The following is a 26,514-nucleotide window of genomic DNA, read 5'->3' on the forward strand; positions in this document are numbered from 1 at the left end:
TACTCCAGTTCGCGCGTTTCTGTGTTTGAATGAATGAACGGCACATGTGCATGTTGTTGTTTACTAGCCTACAGCTCGCGCGTTTCTGTGTTTGAATGAATGAACGGCACATGATGTTGTTTACTCCAGTTCGCGCGTTTCTGTGTTTGAATGAATGAACGGCACATGCTGTTGTTTACTCCAGTTCGCGCGTTTCTCTGTTTGAATGAATGAACGGCACATGCTGTTGTTTACTCCAGTTCGCGCGTTTCTGTGTTTGAATGAATGAACGGCACATGCTGTTGTTTACTCCAGTTCGCGCATTTCTCTGTTTGAATGAATGAACGGCACATGCTGTTGTTTACTCCAGTTCGTGCGTTTCTCTGTTTGAATGAATGAACGGCACATGCTGTTGTTTACTCCAGTTCGCGCGTTTCTGTGTTTGAATGAATGAACGGCACATGCTGTTGTTTACTCCAGTTCGCGCGTGTCTGTGTTTGAATGAATGAACGGCACATGTGCATGTTGTTGTTTAGCTACTAGCCTACAGCTCGCGCGTCTGTGTGTGTGAATGAAACTATCTATATTGCCTACTGAGATGAGTAAAAATCGACTGAATACGTTGAAATAAAATGTCTTTGTATAAGCAACATTTTAAACTGCAAATTAACATTTATGCCCTAATATAGGCTATATTATAAAAGACGATGTTACAGACGAAATATGAAAGACAACATTTTGTTTTGGATAGATTATAAAGTTTGTACTGCCACATCAAAACCTAATTTCCAAGGTGCAAACAAAATCTTAAAAGGTCAATATAAGCCTTCTCTTTAAATTATTTTTGTGTTTTATTAGTGACAAATTTGGGGAGAGGATAGCCTACATAATCCAAAACTTTCTGAAAATACGAATAAGAATTAACTGCACAATTACTAGAAATGTTTACCTTGGATATTATACAATTTGCAAGCATAGGCCTACACAGTTTGTGGAAAAATACACTTTTTTTTCAAGATGTTTCCAACACTGAACCAATTCTGTAGTAATATATATATATATATATATGTGTGTGTGTGTATGTATGTATGTATATATATATATATATATATATGTGTGTGTGTGTGTGTGTGTGTGTGTGTGTGTATGTATGTATGTATATATGTGTGTGTGTTGTCTTTGCATTCTGTGTGGCTCAGTGACACCTGAATGAAAGGCTCATTAGTATGCAGCATTAGCAGGTCTTTGTCTTCAGGTGTGAATGAGGACATTATTCATGACCTTGTTGGATCATTCACGCCCACCTGCATATTGCCTTTCCAAACAAAAAGTGTCTTACAAAATTTAAATCAATCTATTGTTTAATGTGAACGATTAGCCCGGATGATTTTCAGATCATTTTGAAGTAAATACTCTAGCCGACAAGATCCATTAGTCAAAAGTATTGTGGGAATATGTGAAGTTGGTCATGGTCTTATATCAGAACATTTAAGTTTGAGTTTTTTGAATAACCACGCATAAATAATATTCTCTCAAAAATGCAAACATGTACATACATGTTGCTCACATATTATGATAGTCATGTTCGTGGTAAATAGAGTGTAATTACACCTTTGCCATTAATATGTTTATAAGCAACTGAAAAAAAATACAAATATCAGGGCATGTCAAAACATCTCAAGGACCCCAAAAACACCTGAGACTCCAGAGGGTTAATGAACTCCAATTTGAAACTTGTTCGAAAATGATCTGTAACTCCGCGAAAATTCAGTCAAACAGGCAAATATACCCACGGGCATAAAGCTTGAGATCGCAACTTTCAAATGAAGTAATTTATATAAAAAACAAATATTCTCAGCTTCTGTAATCTGTATGAAAAGAGAGCGATTCCAGTCGAGCTCATTACGAGCTCATTGACTTTAATTCGTTCACGCCTACTGACGGAGCGTGCTATTCACAAGATAATGTGTTAAGCCATCTATGCAAAACAGGTAAACGCCCCCAAGCAAATGCTTTAAGTTTCATCATTCAGTCACCTGCGCGTTGGGAAGATGGCACGACACAATATTCTTCAACTTTTTTAAAAGGAATGGAGCTTCATCACTACCTCCGCCTGCAACTCGGAGTGCGCTTAGCAACACTGTCAGAAATCAGAAAGAGTAAGTAGGCTACATATTTACCCACTATTATTAAAGACATTTTACAGATATTTTCACAAATTAATATGGAAAACATGTCGATTTTACTGGTTTTCTAAGGCCAAATTAGAACCTGGAATTGATATTTTTCCCGCAGTGCTGAATGAGAAGAGCCATTAATATTATTAATAAACTATCTTTACCTTTAAATACTTGTGTGAAAAATCTTGGTGTTTCAATCGATAGTTCTTTGAAATTGGATAAACAAATTAACTCTGTTGTCAGTTCGTGTTTCTTCCATTTACGTATGCTGACTAAAGTTAAGCCGTTTTTATGTCCCCAAGCTTTTGAATGGGTTATACATGCATTTTTGTCATCCCGACTGGACTACTGTAATGCTTTATATTACGGAATAAATTCTACAACTTTAACACGTCTACAAATAGTCCAGAATGCGGCAGCGAGACTTCTAAAAGGTATTCGAAAATACGAACACATTACTCCAATCTTAGCTTCCCTTCACTGGTTGCCGGTTCGTTTCAGGGTTGATTTTAAAATTCTTTTATTTGTTTATAAGTGTCTTAACAATCAAGCTCCCCTCTATTTATCAGAGCTCCTAGAGCAATACACTACTTCCAGGGATCTTAGGTCAGGCACACAGAAACTTTTATCCATACCACGGTACAGGCTAAAACATAGAGGCTATCGTGCCTTTGCCATTGCTGGCCCGACACTATGGAATAATTTGGCCTTCTATATTCGCTCTGCTTCTGATTTGTCAGTTTTTAAGTCACTCCTGAAAACACACTTTTATTCAATTGCTTTTAACAGTGCTTAATGTTGTTTCTAATCTTACTTGTCCTGTCTGTCGTGTGATATTTCATTGCTGTGTAAAGCACATTGGTCAGCTTGTCTGTATAAATAGTGCTGTATAAATAAATTTTGACTTGACTTGACTATTGTTTTCTAAGTCGATTGTTTTCTCCATCTCCGCTGTTAAGCAGATGCGCTTTTAGAGAGAACTGCACCATTCATACGCATTACATAATCAGAAGGTATTAGCTTTCGATTCGAATTTGTTCGTTTTAAAGTGGACATTTCAAGCTTTAGCCTACATAGGCTATATTATTGTCTAACCCGTATTATGAATGACATTTGACGAATTGCTTTGTTCCTTTTTTGGATAAAAGCGTCTCTAAATATGTAGCCTAATAAATGTTATAATAATGATGATAATTATTATTATTTGCGTACACGAACCCCAAACACACCGCGTCTTCTAAGTCAGGTGACTGTAAATGCGCAAAAACTGTTTCCATTGCAGTTTTGCGAAATATTCCTTTTTGCACAGTTGGTCGCAAGATCTGTGTGCTTTGCAAAGGACAGCTTGGTAAAAGGCAGGACACACCTTGGAAATGCCAGGCATGTAATGTTCACTTGTGTCTTCAGTTGAACATTTAGTTCCTCCACATAGAGGAATTACAATAAAATAAAAAAAACCTTTGAATCCCTTTGTTTATGCTTGCCTCATGATGGGCCATTGGGGGAGTGTCTGTCACACCCTGGGTCTGAATCTCATTAATATTGATGGGCCATTACCACACCCATGCATAAACCTCTTCGGACAAAAAAACAGTCTTACAAAGTTTAAATCAATGTATTGTTTTATGTGAACGATTAGGCAGGATGTTTTTCACATCATTTTGAAGCCAGAACTCGAAGTGACAACATCCATTAGTCAAAAGTCTTGGGAACACATATTTAGTATGCGTTTTGTGGTCTATTTCAGCAACTTTCATTTTTATTTTTTGCAATAACCATGCATAAACATTATTCTCTTAAAAATACAAACATGTACATACATGTTGCTCACATATTATGGTAGACCCGTTTGTGCTATATTTACACCTTTGCCATTAACATGTTTATAAATAACTGAAAAAAGCACAAATGTCAGGGCATGTCAAAACATCCCAAGGGCCCCAAAACACTCAGTAAACACTCACAGACTGACGCTCTCTTCTGCTGTCCAATATAGCTTCTTCTGATAAGTGCTCTAGGTTGGTAGCTTAAATACTTTACCTAGCTTTGGCCACGCGAAACTCAAGTCACGACACAAACAAACAAAGGCCGCGCGTGTAAAACACAGTAAACAAAACAAAGTATCCTAGCAACAAATAACTGCGCTGATATCTACTGACAATACATTTTGTGCCATGTGCAGCACATTCATTAAATTTGGTTGGCACTAAACACTGTAAATAGTTGCAAAGCTGGTAATTTAATTTTTTTTGTTCAGTCCCTTTATTCTTTTTGCGCATCATCCACACACCGCTGGGGAAAGGCCTTTCGTAATACTAACATTAAGATTACATTAAAATCACTATCGGATACTCGGTGGAGTGTGCATGCAGAGTCCTGTAAGGCACTTTGGAAACACTATGCACAGGTCAGAGAGGCATTGGGTAAAATGTCCAATGACATTCAGGAGAAACGAGAAACTCGCAGCGAAGCTTCTGCGCTGTGCACCAAGCTGGACACTATTGAGATGGCCTTCATGGCGCATTTTTGAAACACTGTATTAGACCGGTTCCAGGCCACAAGCCAGCAATTACAGAGGCACGACAGAGACATATTTACGGCTTATTTCATGTCTGCTTGAGTTTGTGGCAGCGCAGTGAGATGGCTTTGAAAGAGCAGCCATGAATGTGTCCGGTGTTTCTCATTGTTACAAGTTTGACATCCAGCGCATAAAAAAGCGCAAAACGATGGCAGACAAGAGTGCAGAACCAGATGTGCTGCTTGATGGAAGGGATCAATTTAGAGTTGAGACATTAATGTCATAATTGACAAACTTACATCCTGTCTTCAACATCGTTTGGAGGCTTACAAACACGACCGGGCTGTTTGGTGCTCTTTTTATGCCCGAACACCTTGACATTACGACAAGTGCCGAATAGACCCTGGCAGACGAACTGGCCCATTTTAGATAATTTATGCAAGATGAAGAAAAGATTCCCCTAAATGCTCCAAACATTGATTAATCTAATTTTACAATAAACTTTTCCAAACGTGTACATTGCATTAAGACTTTTTTAACACTGCCAGTTACGAATTGCAAGGGAGAGGGGTCATTTTCTAAAATGTCTCGAATTAAAAACGAACCGAGAACGAGAAAGTGCTAAGAACGTCTCAACTCTCTGTCGCTTATGGCCATTGAGTCCAAACTCTTAAAAGAGCTCAGTTTCGATGAAGTGGTGGATGACTTTGCGAGGATAAAGACAAGAAAGAAACTCCTGTAAATTTAGTGTGACCGGGTTGGGTAACCATATGTTGGATTGGATGCTTGAATTGCCAGGACCTGCAAAAGGTAGCCTAATTGTGTTTTCTTAAATTGCATTTTCTTGCTTTGATCTAATGTTTAAACTTTACAGGCTCTTTGTGATTTTTTTTATTGTGACAAATAATTTTTTTCATGTGATGTATTGAATATGTGTGTTTAATTGTATGTATTTTAATTTATTGTGTATATAGTGTGTAGTGTATATGTGTAGTTAATTCATTAAAGACGTGTTTCATACCCCTCAATGTGCCGCATTGTTGATTATTCGTTGTGTATAGCTAATATTAGACTTGTAGAGAGAAAAATATCAGAAAAATGTATTAGTCCTATGGCTCGATTCTGTAAACCCTGCACAATGTATATAGGCCTATGCTTTTTTTTAGCGCAGGGGTAGCGCAGACATTTGACTCAGAGTGAGAACGGTTTCATGATCATCATAACTTTCACTTTCTATTACTGTGAACGCACAGATAAAATAACAGGGAAATTTTTTTGGGAAGGGGCCCTTTGAGATAATTAGCCCCGGGGCCTTTGCAAGTCATAATCCGTCTCTGCCCTCAGCCATTGTATTAGAAACACCCTCGCAGCAGCAGCGCTAATTCATTTTTTGTCATTTACTGCCAAGGTAATATGACACACAGTATAGCATTATAAATGTGTTTTCAATTTATTAAAAATGAAGATATTAAAAATGTACTTAGATCTGCAATTTTGACAACTGTGCAAATGCGTCATCACAGTCCGGGAAAAGGGTCCATTCATTGTCCAGTCCTAAGTCTCTATTTGATCATGTGACAAGACGACAAAATCTGGCGCAAAAACGGATTCGCTTTTTTTCCATAAAGAACAGAACAGGAGAACAGGACAGGAGGAGAAGACTGCAAAGCTCCCAAAATTAGATTCCTGTGGGTATTTTACCAATACTCCCCAGCCCAAGTCCCCTCTCAGCAGCAATATTTTTACATTGTTATCGGTTCAGCATGTTTCAACTACACCGCTGCCCTCATGTAGCAGGTGAGCCTTAGGAGCAAGCTAGCTAGTTTGTGTAAATAAGCATAACGTTAGGCTTTTGTGTTAGGCGTACATTTAAAGAGAAATTATGTTTATTTTTTGACTTGGATATTTACAGTATTATACAACGTTAGGTTTTGTTGTAGGCTACCAGTAGACCTTTAGAATTAACGTCTCAACCAGGTTGCTAGTTAGCCTATGAATTATTGTGGTCAGCTGTATTAATAGCCTTGTAGATTATGGCTATTTCTAGCCTTAGATAATGAATTAATTAATATTTTCACATTTTCAGTTTCATCCTGTACCAGTCAGAGACAGAACAGCAGAGCAAAAAGTCAAAAGCAGGCAGTTCAGGTGCAATACCTGAGAGGACAGAAGCCAGGACTAGCGGTGAAATGGACCAAGTTGAGGTGACGGCAGTTAGGGACAGCGAGACAGAAATGGAGCAGGGGCACCTGCCTTACCCCACAGATAGGGGACATTTTGATGAAAACATCCTAGATCCTACAATAAAACGCTACATAATTACTACAGGGTCTTGTAAAGCTATTGTTCCCTTCCCCAGAAATCAGCAGAACCGTTGTTTTTCAGAGGCATTTTATTACAAAAAAACAAAAGCCGGCTTTGCTATTCCCCCAGATTGGACAGTGCATACTGTGAACCCTGCTGGCTATTTGGAGACCGCAGTTCACCCCACTACAATAATGCATGGGTGAAGGGAGTCAGAGATTAGGGGCATTTGTCTGAAAAAATGTAAAGGGGTGGTCAAGTATGATTTCACATTTCTAACTGTAGTTAGTGTGTAATGTTGCGGTTTGAGCATAAACAACATCTGCAAAGTTACAACGGTCAAAGTGCATAGCAAAGGGAGATATTTGCTTTTAAAGAAATTGCTTTTAAAGGACTACAACAAATGGCTGGTAAGGACTACACGACATTCCTCCCGGGTTAGTGACATATTAGTTCCCCCAGGGAACGCGATTTATAGATTATCATGACAGAATATGCTATCAATGATGACTAGAAGATAACTACACATAAGCTACAAAAATCCATCAACTAACCATCCAAAAATGTCCTGTTGCTTCTACATGTTGTCATGTCTTCTTGAGTCTCTCCATCATTGTCTGAATCCGGTTTGAACATAAAAGGCTAAAAGTTTTTGAAATTTTCAGTTCATGTCTGTGTGAGTGCAAGCTGTTGAAGCTCCGCCCCCTGTGCCGGGAGCAGCAGCTCATTTACATTTAAAGGAACAGACACAAAAAAAGTGCGTTTTTGCTCACCCTCAATAAGTGACAACTTTAACATGATATATAAAAATATCTGTGGGGTATTTTGAGCTAAAACTTCACATACACACTCTGGGGACATCAGAGACTTATTTCACATCTTGTGAAAAGGGCATTATACCCCCCCCTTTAACTACACGAGTCCTCACAGTTTCATGTTCAAACCTGTGTAGTGTTAGCCTGGTAATACCAGACTCTGCTACTTCACTTTGCTTCGTAGACAGAGTCTGGAATGGCATAATAGAGAAGTGTTTTCTCTCTCGCTAGGGGGCGATTGTCTGAAGTTTAAAATCATTGGTTACCCGTAAGCCAATCAGATAAGTTTAGTTAGGACGTATGTTATGCGCCTGTACAGCCGCATCGAACCACAGACATCATGCATCGAACTCAAATCTATGATCGAACTTCCACTGTAAACACATGATGATGCGAGCGAAATACCGGAGTGAACATGGCTGTAAACGACTTTTGCAGATTATGCGAAGTTAATCTACGCATCCAAACTTATTTTTGACAGAGTGAAACAAGAAAATATTTGTAGCCAACTCTCAAATTTAGGATTAGATATTTTAAACAGCTAGTGCCGCTGCTAGGCGTTTTGGTGCCCTAAGCATAATTCCTTTATGATGCCCTCTACCCCGAGAAGCTTCATGAGGCACACGCGCGGTCTCTTGCTCTCTCTGCCGTGCACGCGCTACGCGGTTTGGAGCACAGTCTCTGTCTCGCGGGCGCGATCGCTCTAGATTCCGGAGATTTTAACTAATTCACGGGCATCAGTGAGTCGCTATCAATATGCGGGAGACTCCCGGGAGGCTATTTTTTTGGTGCCCCCTCAGCTCTTGGTGCCCTACGCACAGCGCGTGGTGCACGTGGTGGGAGCGGCGGCACTGGTTCTCCATAACAGAGCGAATTGCATCCCGTGTCTCGTTTCCCATTTCCGCGGTCGTTTCGGTTTTCGATTTCTCTAACCTACAATGTAAAACTCGGCGCTTAGCGTCTACGTCACGGCTCTCAGCCTGCCCTCTGTTCGTTGATTGGCCCGGCCGTCCGAAGGCCGCTGGAAAACGGAAAGATAGGCCGCTGTCTCAGACGGACTACAGGAGCGAAATGAAATTAGCGGAAGTAGGAAGTCTGACGTAGTCAGGCTAGTGTAGTGTATGAACAGTGGAAACTTAATGGCACCATTGATGCGCAGTTGGAGAGGGACATGCGTGATGCTGCACTTTTTTGGAGATAGGTGTTGGAGCGCATTGTGAATGTGACGCTCACACTGGCTTCGTGCAACCTAGCGTTCCGGGGACACAGAGACATTTTGGGACAGCCAAACAGTGGGAATTTCCTTGCCATTATTGAGCTGCTGGCAACCTATGACCCTGTGCTGCAAGAGCTGATTAAACGGCCCAAGGGCTCAATTAAATATCTCAGCCCCTCTATCCAAAATGAGCTCATTTATATTTAGTCACAGCATGTTCAGCAGGAGATTACAGCTGAAATCAACCAAGTGCCATTTTCTTTCAATTATTATGGATACCACACAAGACCTGTCCAAGCGAGACCAACTTAGTTGCGTGTACAGATATGTTACCATAGTGAGGAACCCAGTAGACATAGCTATCGATATCAAAGTAACTGAAGCTTTTATTGGATTTGAGAAAACATCTGACACATCTGCAAGTGAACTGGAAAACAAAATCCTTGACAGCATTACAAAAATGGCTTTGATATTTCTAAATGTCGTGGGTAGGGATATGACAGAGCGGCCAATATGAGTGGCGTCTAGAGCCCGACCGATAAAGGATTTTTAAGGCAGATACCGATACAAATATTTGGTGATTTAAAAATCCGATATATATCGGGCGATATATATTTTGTTTTTCTAAAAATCCAGAAACGCGTAACAAAACATGAACAGATTTCCCTAACATTAGTTATTTGTAGTCCTCAGCCTCACTAAAATAATATAATGCAGTTTAAAAATAAACTTGTTTGATTTATTGTCAATCATACTTTTTTAAAGGATTTAGTGTATCTTATGGGCGGCCTATAATCATTTTGGGCCCGGGGTCAGATCACCGCCGGGCACTTGTTTCATTGTGTGTATATGCTTGTGGGTATAAAATTATGTGTGTATGATTTTTTTTCCCCAAATTTAGTTTTGTTTGCTGTAAAAAGTTTAAACATGTGGACTGTCTTCACTATGTCTGATGTTTCAATTATTATGTCTTACACTTTCCGCTCAATAATAAAAAAAATAAAAATAAAAAAAATATATATATATATATATATATTTATGATTTACTATTTTGCCATGTACACCAGGAAAGACAAATTATAATGTAAAGAGGTAAGCCAGTCATTAATTAATGTTAATAAGCATTTTAATCAAGAAATTTAAATGGCATTTATATTTCTGTATTGTGTTATATTTGTAATGTAAGTAAGTGGTGTTATAATTAGCTGGTGGGTTTATGGTGTAGTGTTGCGGACCGAGTGTGATGGGCCGTTCTGTGCCAGAAGGCCCAGGGCCACTTTTTAGCCCCAGTCATACGCACACACACTCACTCGCGCACACATACACACACACACGCACAGGGCAAGAGAGACGATGCCTAGCTATAACTTTGTTTCTAACTGCTGGTGTTAAATAAGTAATTTATACCCTTTCTAATGTCGCATTTCAGAGGGTCCGAGACAGATCGATAAACGCTCATGTATTATTGAATGTTGACCGTTTTTGAACTTGTCAAACATAAGTAATGAGGGCAAATGAATTGAAGACTTACCCATTGATGAGTGCTGCCTTTGCTGTGTGTGTCTTTCCTGCTTTACTCTCATCTGGATCGTACCATTGAGAGAGATCAAACCTGTCGTCTGGGATCTGAACCGCACAGTTCTCTCCATGAAGGAGGACTCGCCAGAAGTTTTCAAGTCCCTCGCCTAAAATAGATGACAACATACAATATAAATGCAATTTAGGCCAAAATCATAACATGAACAAATAATAAAACACTGTAACTTGTTAACAATTACCTCCAGGAAAATGGCATCCAATGCCAACAACAGCGATTTCTGCATCATCACCCATCATGATTCATATGCCGTGAGTGCAAATACATTGGATTTTACAATCTATAGACAGCAAAAACAAATACTTGAGGCAGTTAACTAAATATTCATCCATGGCATTTAATATTTTGTCTTTCTTCTCCCTTCTTTCTGTTTGTACTGATAAATAAGCAGATTTCACTGTATATGAAATAATTATTTATTAAGTTTTTATATTTATTGTATTAAGAATATTTATAATATATATTGACAACCTGAAGATGTCTATTTTTCTTTTGTATAATGTTTTTTTTCTTCTTCCAATTTTGGCTCAGAGAACGAGAAAAATTATGAAGCAAATGAAACATTGACTTACCTGGATACTCATGTTGAATCTTGACTTTGTTGAATCTTGACTTTGTTGAAAATGCTTCCATGAGGCTGAGTCTACCCAATATTTATAAAGTTAAATGTAATGATTTACTAGGATTGACAGAACAATATTTAATTTAGCTGGAAATCATTACAGCTAATCATTACATCAACAGTTCAGGCTTTTTGAAGGAGATTTCCTGTTAGCTCATGAAATAATTTCTTAAGAAAATTCCTCTGACTGTAAGCAGTCTCTTATGTAAGATGCTGACATGTACACTGGCATAGGTAAAGTTGACTCTTTATCGCTTGTTTGATATTTAGATATAACCCAACCCAATTCAGATTTATATTTCCCCAGATGTGATGAAACCTCTCAGTGTGTCAAGATATCAGAATGTTATCAAAGACTGAATGGTCAGTATTTTCCTTATCAGTTCTGACTAAACAGAGGCATTAGCTATTGGATCTAAAAACTCAGAACATTAGACCAGTGAATATAACTGTGTTTCCATCTAGGGTTAAGACGTTTTCCACCTTAGAAAAGTTGCTGAGCTAAGACCTACTTTAGGCCAGAGGAGAACTGATGGAGTTTGGGTTTCTTGCCACTGTCATGGCTTTGACTTGATCAGTTGAGGTTTAAAGACACTTAATATTGAGTAATGCATTTATCGACTAGACTTTACTGACACTATTAAATGAGAACAAAAACTAAACTGAGCTGAATAATGACACTATTGTCTTCTGTAGAGACGGTTATCGCTAAACCAACTTTGACGAATAATTGACGTTAAACCAATTATTAAACCAATAATTGACGAATTTTGCAACATTGACACTGTGATTGAACTGAAGCAATGCTGACTTGAGCTGAATAATGACACTATTGTCTGCATTGTACTCAATACTTTTGTACTGAACATGAATTTGCATTATTGATTAATATTTTCCTGATCATTACTGTGAAGCTACTTTGAAACAAATCTGTGCCATATAAAGCATTATAGAAATTAAGGTGGCTTGACATGCTGTCTATCTCTGATACTGAAAAACGTATTCATACATTCATTACATTACATTAGATTGCTGTGATTTGTAATTAGATGGATGTCCTGCAGGCTAAATAAGCTTACAAAATAAGCTAATTTAAACTAAGAAATACTGTATGGTCATATCAGCCTAATACTATTGTCTCTACATTGGCTACCTGACAGGTTTTTTATTTTTAAAATTTCAGATAATTATTTACAATGCTTTGAATGGTCTTGCCCATCATTACTTATGTTACCTTCTATTGCGCTATAATCCTTCACGGTCACTCTAGTTCACATCACGAAATAGTAATTGTGTCTGAAATTTTTTGTCTCTATATTAATGTTACTAACAATGAAAGCTATGTTCTATAATACTCAAAGTCTTTGCATAAATTACTAAATTCTGCACAATAAAGTTATTGTCTCCCAAAAGACTAAAGATTGCAAAAGATTGAGTATTAGAGAAAAGACAATCGATTCTGAACTGCAGAACCGAGCCGACCGTGATTCCAGACTCACTTCCATTCCCACAACATTCATGCGTAAAAATGTAACAGATTTGCTTAATGTCCACCTACTGCTGCCCGATCTGCTTTGACCCTCAAACACTGCAGCTGGTTTGTGTTGTGTACACGTCGAGAAGACGCTGTTTTCTGCTCTGAAAAAGCTCATTCTCTTTGTAAACGTCTTGAAATGTTTATTCGTCTGAAAGAAGACTGTCATATACAGCTAGGATGGCTTCAGGGTGAGTAAACCATGGGCTTATGGGAGTATGTGCATTATTTTATGTACAACTTTGTGAATGGTCTAGGCAGGTTTGGCTATAGTCCTGTGACCATATTACAGACAAATGATGTCCTTATTATCCGTTTAGTGTTTCAGTTAGGATCTTTTTGCTAATGTTTAATTGACATTAGTGCTGATTTATATTCCACCAGGAACAGGAACAAGGAAATGTTGACCAGGAAATATTGCCTCTGCTATATATAATGGCATCCAGGAGAGAACATTAGCGGCAGAGGGGTTTATGCATTCATGCATATAATGTGTCAATAAATGACTGACTCATTCACTTCAGTGACAATTATGCTGAGATCAAGATCTTTTAATGCAAACATAAAATTCCCAATGTTCAGTAATGTGTTCTAATCAATGTCCTTGAATGTAACTGGATTACAAATGCAAAATTGTCTGTGCATTGACGTGTTTAAATGAATAGATGTACATATAATTAATAGAACTGCATGAAAAACTATAAAAGAAAAAGATCAACTTGATTAAAATATACATACACAAAACCATGTTAGATGCAGTGTATACATAAGAACAGAACACAATGATTAAAAAAAAAACCTATGAATCATGTCTATAATATGTGTAATGTAGTCCACTGAAGGCGAGTTGAATGGTAAATAAATGGACTGCATTTATATAGCGCTTTCACAGACCCAATGGCCACCAAAGCGCTATACACATTGCCTCACATTCATCCATTCATACACCGACGGCGGTGTCAGCCATGCCAAGGCGCCAGCCAGCTCGTCGTGAGCAGCTGGGGTTAGGTGTCTTGCTCATGGACACTTGGTCAGGTGGAACCGGGGATTGAACCACCAACCTTCCAACCACTGAGCCACTGCCGCCCCATTGAATTGAACCCAAGTATAGTTTATTCCAATAAACCGATACAAACAAAACAAACTTGGGTTGAAGTGACAATATGAAATTAACATGAACATAAACTTGGACTAAACATAGAACCACCAACAATGGTACATGGAACAAAGCTAGATACAGTGGGAACACAAGGACAAGGATTAACATGACCAATGACATTCACAAGTTCAAGTTCATTTTATTTAGATAGCACATCTTTGCAACAGCACCAAAGTGCTTTACAGAACAGCAGAAATTAAAACAAAACAATACTTACATAACACAAATGAGAGCAACATTAAAACAGGAATATCAAAACAGTATCAGACTCAAATATAAAATAGTAAAACAGAAGTGGCAAAAACAAGTGCGTTTTTAGAAGCGACTTAAAAGTGATCACGGATGGGGCTATCCTAATTTCTAACGGCAAATTGTTCCACAACCGAGGCCCGACCACAGAAAAAGCTCGATCTGGGGACAAGGGAAGCACATGACAAACTGATTAAACTTCAAAATAATGAACATGAAACAAGGCTAAAACTAGACATGACAATTTGAAAAAAAGATTCCACTTCCGGCACATTGGACTGAGAGGGTCTCTGGAGATCCTGCAGGGAGATAAGAAGACCGTGTTGTATTAAAGTGTGGTGAGATTAGTATAAAAGCACTGTGATGCTGTTCTTGCTCATACATCCATCTATCCATCCATCTTCTTCCGCTTATCCGGGGCCGGGTCGCGGGGGCAGCAGTCTAAGCAGAGATGCCCAGACTTCCCTCTCCCCAGACACTTCCTCCAGCTCTTCCGGGGGGACACCGAGGCGTTCCCAGGCCAGCCGGGAGACATAGTCTCTCCAGCGTGTCCTAGGTCTTCCCCGGGGTCTCCTCCCGGTGGGACGCGCCCGGAACAGGCGTCCAGGAGGCATCCGGAACAGCTGCCCGAGCCACCTCAGCTGACCCCTCTCGATGTGGAGGAGCAGCGGCTCTACTCTGAGCTCCTCCCGAGTGACCGAGCTTCTCACCCTATCTCTAAGGGATCGCCCAGCTACCCTGCGGAGAAAACTCATTTCGTCTCATCTTGTCCTTTCGGTCATGACCCAAAGCTCATGACCATAGGTGAGAGTAGGAACGTAGATTGACCGGTAAATCGAGAGCTTCGCCTTGCGGCTTTACTTTATCGACCGCATTACTGCAGCAGCTGCACCGATTCCGTCTGTCAATCTCCCGTTCCATCCTTCCCTCACTCGTGAAAAAACCCCAAGATACTTAAACTCCTCCACTTGAGGCAGGAACTCTCCACCAACCTGAAGTGAGCAAGCCACCGTTTTCCGACTGAGGACCATGGCCTCGGATTTGGAGGTGCTGATTCTCATCCCAGCCGCTTCACACTCGGCTGCAAACCGTCCCAGTGCATGCTGGAGTTCCTGGTCTGAAGGGGCCAACACGACAACATCATATGCAAAGAGCAGAGACGAAATTGTGTTGTTCCCAAACCAGACACCCTCCGGCCCCTGGCTGCGCCTAGAAATTCTGTCCATAAAAATTATGAGCAGCTTGGGCGGAACTGGCAGAGCAGGGCGCCTGGGTGGCGCGGGCAGAGCAGGGCGCCTGGGTGGCGCGGGCAGAGCAGGGCGCCTGAGCGGCGCGGGCAGAGCAGGGTGCCTGGGAGACGCGTCAGGGATAGCAGTCACCTCCGGGATGGTCTCTGGGTTAGGAGCCACCAGATAAATCGTTGAGGCCTTTCTTCTCTTCCACCATCTCCGGACTACCGGCCTCGAGACCACCAGACTCGGGACCACCGGCACTGGAACCACCAGACTCGGGACCTCCAGCACTGGAACCACCGGACTCAGGACCACCGGAACCGGGACCACCTGAACTGGGACCACCGGACTCGGGACCAACGGACTCGGGACCAACGGACTCGGGACCACCGGACTCGAGACCACCGGAACTGGGACCACTGGAACTGGGACCACCAGACTCGGGACCACCGGACTTGGGACCACCGGAACAAGGTCCACCGGGACAGGCACAACAGGGACCATCGGAAGATAAACCATCTTCCTGGCCTCTCGCTCCTCCAAGCGAGCGAGACCCTCCACCATCGCCTCAAAGGTACTCCTATCATACACCCTCCTGAGCAACCAGTCCATGGACTCGTCGAGTGCATAAAAGAAAAGGTCCTTAAGAGACCCTTCATTTAGTCTTAATCCCTCCGTCGCTCTAAGGAATTTGACCGCAAACTTCCTCAAATCAGCCCCTTGTTGGCGGAGGGAATTTAGCGACTGAAAACGAAGAATACGTTCGTATTGGGGACACGAGACGGAGGGGGCTGGTGGATGATGTGAAATATTTCGCTGAGTCCTCGACATGGTCGGATCTTTATGTTACGTTATAATTAAAGGGACACTAAGTATCTTTTTATATATCTCTTTACTAAATATTTTTATTCATAAATATGTCCTCAATGGTGTACAAATACCTCTGCCAATTATCTGACTTATCCTTATAAATGAAGAATTAATTATCTTTATATACATGGGACGGGTAGGTCCACGGAGGCTTCCATGTAGTTCTGCCATCTTGCAAAACTACAGATGGTACTCAACCAGAATGCCTATTACCGCCGCGCCAGCCACCACCGCGGTAAAAATAATCCAGTCCGCGGTAAAAATAATCCAGTCACATTTCAAAGTCATTCGCGAAATGACCGCCAGGTGGTGCAGAGGGACATTGTGCAAAACAGCAGCTATTGCCGTATTTTGAAATGTAAGCGGGGTTAATGTCAATTAACAGATGAAATAGGCTACTATAGAACATTGTTTAGGACAGAAAAATAGAATCATAATTTAAAAATAGAGACGAGAACAATATAGGCCTAGGCTTTATTTCATATTGTAGCCTACGCCTAGACGTCGGTGGGCGACATAAGCCTATTGCCCGTTGGGAGCAGCGTGATAAAATAATAAATAATAATAATAACAAAAAAAACAAACAAAAATAAATTAGGTGCAATGAAGCTGATTATTTTTTACGATTCTATTGAGGAATGAGACGAATGAAGAGCGTTTTTCTGGAGAACACACACTGGAGAAACCAGGCATTTCTCATTGAGTAAATTCATGGCCGAGTGGTAGAACTTACGTATCGATCATTTGGATGACACGGGTTCGAATACCGGACAAACGTAGACTACTGTACATTTTATATGAGCCTATTAATGCATGTCATAGCCTATTATTAATGCAGACAATCAAACAAACAAAACATTTTTTTATACAGGATAGCCTTTTTTTTTGGGTTCCTAGCCTATACATTTAAAAAAAAAACATGGTTTTAATAAGGTGCGATTTGCCAGGGGGACGGGGATTTCCTTCTGGTCTAAACATCCCTGCTTCTGCTGAATTATTTTAATCCTCCCTCCCTCCACAGTAATCAATGCTATACATTACTTCACCAATAGACCATTTAAAATATATAAAACAAAGATATGCAACAGGCACGTTTAAACGACATTTAAAATATATAAAACAAAGATATGCAACAGGCACGTTTAAACGACAAACAATAAAATCAGAACCAGTTTCAGTTACGTTCATGGTTCCCTTAATGCATGCACGGCTTTCAAAATGTCACAAAGCGTTTTGAGATTATTTTGAATGAAATGTTGAAGTTTATAATTAAGTATTTTGGCACACCACGCCGAGTGGCGCTATCCATTGTTCTAAAGTCGGGTTTTATTCTGGCATGTTGAATTAGTGTTCGGCAGACGCGGCGGCGCGTTCATTTGGATTTATTTTTCTCATAACAGACAGCTAAAATAACTTAGGCCCTAATAGGCTACTCCGTAGTTTTTAAGTCATACAGATCAGAGTAGAGTAGCCTACATCGTTCAAAACTGTAAACTTTTATTCATATTAGGCTAACGACAAAAGTTTATCTGTCGTCTCTGTCTCCAGGAACTGCGCGTCACAAAAATGAACCGAAAGCCACTTTCCTCCGCTCAGCCACGATAAGAAATCGGCTATGTCTAAAGCTAGGGCTGGGCGATAAAACGATAACGATAATTATCGCGATATAATTTTTCTCGATAAAACGATATCAGGAGTTCGATAAATGTTCGATAATGTTTTTGCGCCAAAAGCGGAACGAATCTCATTTGAACCGCACGCGCCACACGGACCGTTTATCCGCTCGGCTCAAAGGCAGCACGAGCGCGAGCTCACTCGAGCAGACGCATTTACTCTGATCGGTCTCGGTCACTAGATCCAGTGAGAAGCGCTTGAATTCAGCGAGGAACACAAATGTCTCAGTGATTTAAACCAGTTTAAAGGCAGATGAACAGCGCTGACAAACAGGAGAAGCACTGTGCGCAACGATACAGTCAGAAGCTTCTCCGTCTACACATTCCCATCATTTACCACGGATTTAACGTTACTGTAACGTTAGCCTAGTAATATTAATATATATATATTGAATTGTATAATATTATTAATGTAGACAATGTATTAAAGGACTAATGGAATATAATTACAGTTTTTAATAATGTATTTAGGCTACTGGTTTTCATAAATACCATAGAACCATAAAGTTACATTTTATCTGTGGTTATCATGATCTAAATGCATGATGCTGGCTGACCAATGGTTAATTTTAATAAAACTAAAGAATATTACATTTTACCAAATAAAAATAATGTTGTTACTTGTTTTTAACAGATGTTACTGTTTTTGTTAATGAACATAAATTGTATAAAGTAAATCTGCATCCTAACTCGAGCTAATACTACTGAAATAAAGATATTTATTTTGTTAAGGAAAAATGTCAAATGTCTGAATGTTCTACCTCAGATTTGTGAATGTTCACCTGTTTGGCAAGTGTTTGTCATGATATGTTCTGACAATAAAGAGTAGTTTAAAACCACAACGCTCTGGTTTCTACAGCTTTCACTTAGGAGTAAAAATCTGTCTTTAAACTTGAAATAAATAAAGATTTGACATTTATCGATAATTATCGATATCGACTGATATAAAAAAAAATATTGTGATATTTTTTTTTGGCCATATCGCCCAGCCCTATAACTGACTTTCATTCATTGTTCCCTGATCTAGAATCTTGGCAAGAGGCGATGAGATATTTGGAGCGCTTCCAAACGGGTTCCAGCGTTGAAACGACAGACGATGACAAGAAGAGAAAGCGAAAGAGAACCTTAAATTCCAAGTACAGACCCCAGGCCTCTTCTGATGAAGAGGAGTCTAGTCTTCCAGATGCACCAGCTGTTCTGAGCTTTGAAAAAATCATAACGAGTAATGGTAACGAGTTTTCCGTGCTGCCCGATGCTCCAGAAGTTTCATTCAATTCTAGAAAACCAGGAAAACCTTCAACCATCTGTAGACTTCAGAGCTGGTATGTACAATGTATTGCTGTGATGCTTAATTTGCGGTCCTGCCACTAAACTATACCCTTTGTTAGATTTTCACATTTTTGTTTCCTATTTCTCAGAACAAGGTTTCTCACCAGTAGTCCAGTCTCCACTTCTCAGAGCCAACAGTTTGAGTACAAGTAAGTGATGTTATTTGTGACATTGTTTGTCTTAAACTATTGCTTCTATTTAAGATGAGGAATCCTTTTATGCATAATCTGTTTTTCATTAGGGCACTTGACTGCCCTGGATGAAAGGTGTCTAGGTGTGTTGTACAATACAGTAAATATATGCAATAACTTCTAACATATTATTATGTCAATTTATCAATAGGAGAAAGTCATCACTCAGTGATTGGCCCTTGGACTCCCCTGAAATCACGCGTACAGAATCAAGTTTTCAGCTATGAAGGTATATTCTAGACCTATATCTCTTAATATAGTGATTATATAATTATGTTAGTCGTAAATTTGACTGACTAAACCCTGCAGAATCCCTTTTCTTTTGTTATGTAGATGTCCAGAGATTCAAGGAGGAGAACCAAGCCCTGAGGGAGGAGAACCAAGCCCTGAGGGAGGAGAACCAAGCCATGAGGGAGGAGAACCAAGCCCTGAGGGAGGAGAACCAAGCCATGAGGGAAGAGAACCAAGCCCTGAGGGAGGAGAACCAAGCCCTGAGGGAGGAGAACCAAGCCATGAGGGAGGAGAACCAAGCCCTGAGGGAGAAGAACCAAGTCCTGAGGGAGGAGAACCAAGCCCTGAGGGAGGAGAACCAAGCCCTGAGGGAGGAGAACCAAGCCCTGAGGGAGGAGAACCAAGCCCGGAGAGAAAGCAATGCACGAGCAGGTGAGAACATGGCACTCTTTCTTAAAGTTTACATATTTGTGTGTAATGTAGGTTCCAAATTACCATTTGCCTATCTTTTTCTAGCTTCAGATGACAGCAACTCGCTTCAAGAGCAGGTGAAGCAAGTTGGGACAATGTTGAAGACGTTTGCTCGCACTGGGCAATCAGGTACGACTTGCAAACAACACCTGTGTTTGTTAGATTAATTCCCACTGGGGCCACCTATACATGTAGTAGACCAAGATATAAATGTCATAGTTTTGTAGTTGAGGGACCAGGACTGACTACTATGTTCTTTTATTCTGGGAATCCCTTTAGGTGTAGATCAGACCCTAATCCTGCGACGTCTTGGGGAGTTTGGCGATGTTGTGCGTAGCATGGACAACAGAATGGACACCATGCTGCAACATTTCAGCGCCAATGTGTCTGTTGGAGATTTATCCCTGCCAGGTGATCTGTCACTCCCCCTAAACACCCAGGAAGATTTGACGTTGCTTGACAGAAGTTTGAGGCAGGATAACGAGCTCCAGGAACGATTTGTAAGTGTGCTGCTATTGTTTATAACGCTGTAGGTTAATCTAAAGTCAAATTAAGATTGTAAACTGCCTATTCTACAGTCTGAATTCAAAGCCTGTCACATTTTATATTAATGTATGAGAAATGTAATTTGGGGCACTTTTTTTGGATTTTCAGCTACGTTTTTTGGCTATCAAATGTGGGAAGGACCTAAAGTCAACAGTGTGGAGAATGCTTCAGAGTGTCTTCTCTAATCGCCTCTCCGTTGATACAACTTGGACTGGTGTAGGGGAAAAAGCATGTTTTAGAGACCTGTTCCTGAAGACCATTGTTCAAAGTAAGTTAGATATTCTTTAGATATTTTTAGATAGATGTGTATGTGATGTGTATTCAAATGGAATGACAGATCTGTATTTTCTATAGGGGCCATACAGAAGAACCCGGCAACCCAGGATGCCACTGATGAGGCGGTCCAGGTTAATGTTATGCGTTACCTGAAAGGAGCATCTGACCGTGAAGGTGAAAAAAGGCGCCGCACAGCTGAGAGGGACCCACAGCCGACCCCTTAAACCTAGGCTGACTACTGACACCCCAGCATCACTGACAACTGGAACACTCACTACCCTGCAGTCTGTAACAGACTACACTCGACCAGAGCCATAGAGAGAAAGAGTTGCGACACTCTTTGATGTCGCCGCTATGGCTGTCACGTGGTTCATGTACGCCCCAATAGTTCCAAAACATACGCTGGCTGTCATGTTATTCTATGGGACAGACAGCAGCGATTGCATTATTGAACGGAAAATATAAAATAAAACACACACCCAAGTACTTTTTCAGCTGTTATTGCATTTTGTTAATGCCAGTTTTGCATTTGGAGAGGCAACGAGGTACTGTATATTACTTATATTAAGTTTTAGGCGGAAAAAGGAGGGAAAAGCTAGTGTTCATGTTCGCATGGGTAGTAGTAGCACTGGCTTTAGCGGCTTTAACTTAACTTTTCCATATCATTCATCTGATGATGATGGACGTCTTATATTTATTTTAGCACAACTGGGCTGTATTAGGCTATTGATTCCCGTGATTTTGCTTATAAATTCCGATTCAGCCATTAGCCTAACCCTTCGTGATCACGCAGAGGTCTGCCGTTCAGTATTTGCTTAGAAGCTAGCTCACTTCTTCTGATCAAAGTGGCCAGCCACAGGACCACAACGTGAAACATAATCATGTTAAGACTAAGAATATAATTTAAAGATTAAGCCATACACATATTATCAAAACTTTAACAGATTAAAAACGAATTTCACTGATACAAATGAAGGTTTTCAAATAAAATATTTTTTATTAAACAATAGACAACAAAAATGTGTGCTTGTGTTAATGTGTGTGTGAACAAGAAAACCAAAAACCAGGTGATCCAGACAGGACTGGTGATGGCCATAACAATAGAGGTCCAGCATTGTTCTCACAAGCCGCTTCACTCAAGACAACAAATTAAAAGTTAGTATATCCCAAAAATTCAATTAAATAAAAGTTGCTATAAAGGTGGTAGCGATTCATTACCGAACTAATAAGATGCTACCTTCACAGCTGGCGAAGTCGCGCTAACTAGCAAGCAGGCAATGCTAGAAAATTGGTTGATACAACCAAGATAAAATATAAATAATTACGCTGTGCATATACAAATGAAGACCAGTATAAGCATCGCAAAGGGCCTCTGAAACAATATAGACAATTGACAATTCAAAAGAGGTCGATATTTCAGCAAGTTACCTCTGGAACAACTCGACGCGCAGCAATGTAAGTGAATGGGGTTCAACGCCCAAATGACAGTGTTTGGAACTAATCCGATCTCCACATCCCGGAAGTAGGCGGTTAAAAGCGCCGCCATTTTTTACAATGGGGGTCTATGGGAGTGTCGCAACTCTTTCTCTCTATGGCTCTGCACTCGACCAATCCACTTTTTTATAAAAAAACTTTTTTTTTGTCTGGTCGATATACTTGGTAGTATTTTTCTTAATGTTTTTTTGTGATTTTATTGTTTGTGTAATGTGTTAAATTGTGAATTAAAAGCACTCTTATACAGGCGCACAAGGAATCACTGAAGATATGCCAATTTGTGTTGCCTATATTGGTGGTTGGGAAAAACCACAGAACCTGTAGTCAGACTTGAAACAATTATAATTACTTACTGTCCTGCAATTGTTAGCTCACTACGCCACGCATATCGAACTACTCCAAACATTCACAGTGTAAATCTTGTGCCCCAGATCAGCAATGCCATTATAATTGTCTATTCTACCCCAGAGCTTTACTCAATTATTGCCACTTATCCTATTGTTAAGAATTGCTTGAAAATGTGATGTTATACCTGAATTTATTTGGTATCTTGAAAATTATTTGGTACCATATATCTTCATTACTTGCTATAATGTTTACTGGTAATTCTTTTCATCCCATAACTGACCTCTTGATAATATAAAAAAATATTTTAAGTGATATAATTTGCTTATAAGGCTGTTTTTAAACAATATATAATTGTAAACTTGCATGGTCTTTAGTGTGTACATTATGTATATATGTATCTTTTTGTTATATTTCATTGAGCTGACATTTTGTTTCAATGACTATTACTGTACTTTAAAATGTGGAATTAAAACGTCAAATAGAAATTTATCTGGTTTGATCAATCATTATTCTTGATAAACTGCATGCTATAAATATTTTTTATATATATATATATATATATATGTATAATAGCGTTTGCCTCCGGCGGGCCGCGAAAAAGCTGCCTTTGTTATAACTGTGGCGAAACGGCGGTTGACCTGCTGGCCGTCCGCGGTAGGAAGGCGGATGCCGCTTTTAAAAAAGCGGCTGCCGCTGGCGGTGCGCCGGCAAACGTGTTTGCGATTACGCCATACTGTCGCTTCTACTACCGCTGGAGAACCGCCGGTGGCCCGCCGACTCATTGCTATCTGGGAAATGCAAACCAGTCAACAGCTGGAAAACACACTCGCTGTGAGGAATAATAATATCGTGATAATCCTGGAAATTTTACCTCAAACGTGCTGGAGTTGCCTAACAACGGATCCAGCTGCAGATCAGTAAGTGCTTTGTTCTAATCGCGAAATGAAATGGTGTCTGTAAACCGCAAAAGACTGTTTAAATTTGAATCGCGTTTTTGTGTTTGAATGAATGAACGGCACATGTGCATGCGTTTGTTTACTACAGCTTGCGCGTGTCTGTGTGAATGAATATCGCTTTTAGCAAACTATCTATATTGCCTACTGAGATGGAGTAAAAATCGACTGAATACGTTGAAATAAAATGTCTTTGTATAAGCAACATATTAAACTGCAAATTAACATTTATGCCCTAATATATATTATAAAAGACGATATGTTACAGACGAAATATGAAAGACAACATTTCGTTTTGGATAGATTATAAAGTTTTTACTGCAACATCAAAACCTAATTTACAAGGTGCAAACAAAATCTTAAAAGGTCAATATAAGCCTTCTCTTTAAATTAGTGTTTTATTAGTGACAAATTTGGGGAGAGGATAGCCTACATATTCCAAAACTTTCTGAAATATACGAATGAGAATTAACTGCACAATTACTAGAAATGTTTACCTTGGATATTATACAATTTGCAAGCATACACAGTTTGTGGAAAAATACACTTTTTTTTCAAGTCAAGTCACCTTTATTTATATAGCGCTTTTTACAATACAGATTGTATCAAAGCAGCTTCACAGTGATAACATGAAAATAATACAAAAAAACAATTTCATCATCGTCCACCTTTAAGGCAGATCTATAATATTTTTGAATATTAAATGTCCCCAACTAAGCAAGCCAGAAGGCAAGGCAACAGCGGCAAGGAACCAAAACTCCATCAGGTGACATGTAACAAAACATACACCTAACAGTGTATGATTGGTATCAAAGAGCACACCCAGGTTCCTAACCGACGACGAAGACTTAACAGAGCAGCTATCAAGTGTTAGACAGTATTTCAAGATGTTTCCAACTCTGAACCAATGCTGAAGTTCTATACTATATATGTTAGTTCCTGCATTCATGACCTCGAGACTAGATTACTGTAATGCTTTATTAGCTGGTTGTCCTGCATCCTCCGTAAACAAGCTACAGTTAGTCCAAAATGCAGCTGCTAGAGTTCTTACTAGGTCAAGAAAATATGATCATATAAAACCAATTTTATCATCTCTACACTGGTTACCTATTAAGTTCCGTATCAATTACAAAGTATTGTTACTGACCTATAAAGCCCTAAATGGTTTAGCTCCTGTGTATTTAAGAGATCTTCTATCGCCATATAATCCATCGCGCTCTTTAAGATCGCTAAATTCGAGGCTTCTGGTCATACCTAGGATATCTAAGTCCACTAAAGGAGGGAGGGCGTTTTCACATCTAGCTCCTAAACTCTGGAATAGCCTTCCTGATATTGTCCGAGGCTCAGACTCGCTCTCCCAGTGTAAAACTAGATTAAAGACGCATCTCTTTAGCCAAGCATTCACATGATGCATCTCATACCTTTTATACTACAGTTAAATCAGATCAAATGCATTCATATTATGAACAGCAGCTACGCTAATTATTTCCCATCTGCCTTTTTTGTTGTTGCCTTTTTTTTCGCCTGTCCCGAGATAACTCAAATAGAGTTCGTCAGCTCCAGTTATGTATCCAGCCTCTCATGGAGACTTCAGATGCCCCAACGCCTGTGATGAGACGACTCGACGCCTGTGAAGAGACGACCCAACGCCGGCGATATGTTATGCCCTAATTTTATGATTAACTAACTGTATTTTTGTATGTATATTTTTGAAATGCATTTTCTGTAAAGCTGCTTTGAAACAATATGTATTGTGAAAAGCGCTATACAAATAAACTTGAATTGAATTGAATTGAATTGTAGTCTCCCTGAGGGAAAATTTGATTCATTCATTGCTATAGGAGAGGAAGAATTTTGCAAACTCGTCAAATCATCTAAATCGACAACGTGTATGTTAGACCCTATACCGACTAAGCTACTGAAAGAGATGCTTCCAGATGTCATAGATCCTCTTCTTAATATCATTAGTTCATCTTTGTCTCTAGGATACGTACCAAAAACCTTTAAGCTAGCTATGATTAAACCGCTTGTTAAAAAAACGCAACTTGATCCTACAAAATTAGTCAATTACAGGCCGATCTCGAATCTGCCTTTTCTGTCAAAGATATTAGAAAAAGCAGTATCCTCACAACTGTGTGCCTTTCTTGAAAGAAATTATATCTGCGAGGATTTTCAGTCCCGATTTAGACCGTACCATAGTACCGAGACAGCTCTCGTTAGAGTCACAAATGATTTGCTCTTATCATCCGATCGTGGTTGTATCTCTCTATTAGTATTACTTGACCTTAGTGCTGCATTTGACACCATTGACCACAACATCCTTTTAAATAGACTTGAACATTATGTTGGCATTAGTGGAATTGCACTAGCATGGTTTAAATCACACTTATCTGACCGTTATCAGTTTGTAGCAGTAAATGAAGAGATGTCTTATCAATCACAAGTTCAGTATGGCGTACCACAAGGCTCAGTACTAGGACCGCTGCTGTTCACTCTGTATATGCTCTGTATAATATATCATTAGGAAACATGGAATTAGCTTTCACTGTTATGCCGACGATACTCGGCTGTATATTTCTTCAAAACCTAACGAAACCTACCAATTCACAAAATTAATGGAATGCATAGCTAATATTAAAAATTGGACGACTAGTAATTTCCTACTACTAAATTCAGAAAAAACTGAGATTCTAATTATTGGACAAAAAACTTCCACGCGTAATAACC

The 26,514-nt window shown here is 39.7% G+C and overlaps 2 protein-coding genes across 2 annotated transcripts in view; one reads left to right on the forward strand and one right to left on the reverse strand.

The window, feature by feature from the left end:
• LOC306987681 (phthioceranic/hydroxyphthioceranic acid synthase-like) overlaps positions 1–11,276 on the reverse strand; it is a 48,955-nt gene extending 37,679 nt beyond the window's left edge. The window contains exons 1-3 of the mRNA XM_079592172.1: positions 11,182–11,276; positions 10,791–10,889; positions 10,544–10,697 (exon numbers count right to left, since the gene is read on the reverse strand). Coding sequence (XP_079448298.1) covers positions 10,544–10,697; positions 10,791–10,848 — 212 coding nt within the window. The 5' untranslated portion in view covers positions 10,849–10,889; positions 11,182–11,276. The remainder of the gene's footprint in view (positions 1–10,543; positions 10,698–10,790; positions 10,890–11,181) is intronic.
• Positions 11,277–19,008: 7,732 nt separating this feature from the next.
• LOC306988043 (uncharacterized protein) lies at positions 19,009–23,015 on the forward strand. The gene is made up of 8 exons (XM_079592745.1): positions 19,009–19,270; positions 19,367–19,426; positions 19,620–19,697; positions 19,802–20,131; positions 20,216–20,299; positions 20,450–20,670; positions 20,825–20,984; positions 21,071–23,015. Exons 1-8 carry the CDS (start codon positions 19,174–19,176, stop codon positions 21,214–21,216), a joined length of 1,176 nt encoding a protein of 391 aa, XP_079448871.1. The 5' UTR covers positions 19,009–19,173; the 3' UTR covers positions 21,217–23,015.
• The last annotated feature ends 3,499 nt before the right edge of the window (positions 23,016–26,514 follow it).

The sequence above is a fragment of the Phoxinus phoxinus genome, assembly GCF_949152265.1.
Source record: "Phoxinus phoxinus genome assembly, chromosome: 20".
NCBI lineage: Eukaryota > Metazoa > Chordata > Actinopteri > Cypriniformes > Leuciscidae > Phoxinus > Phoxinus phoxinus.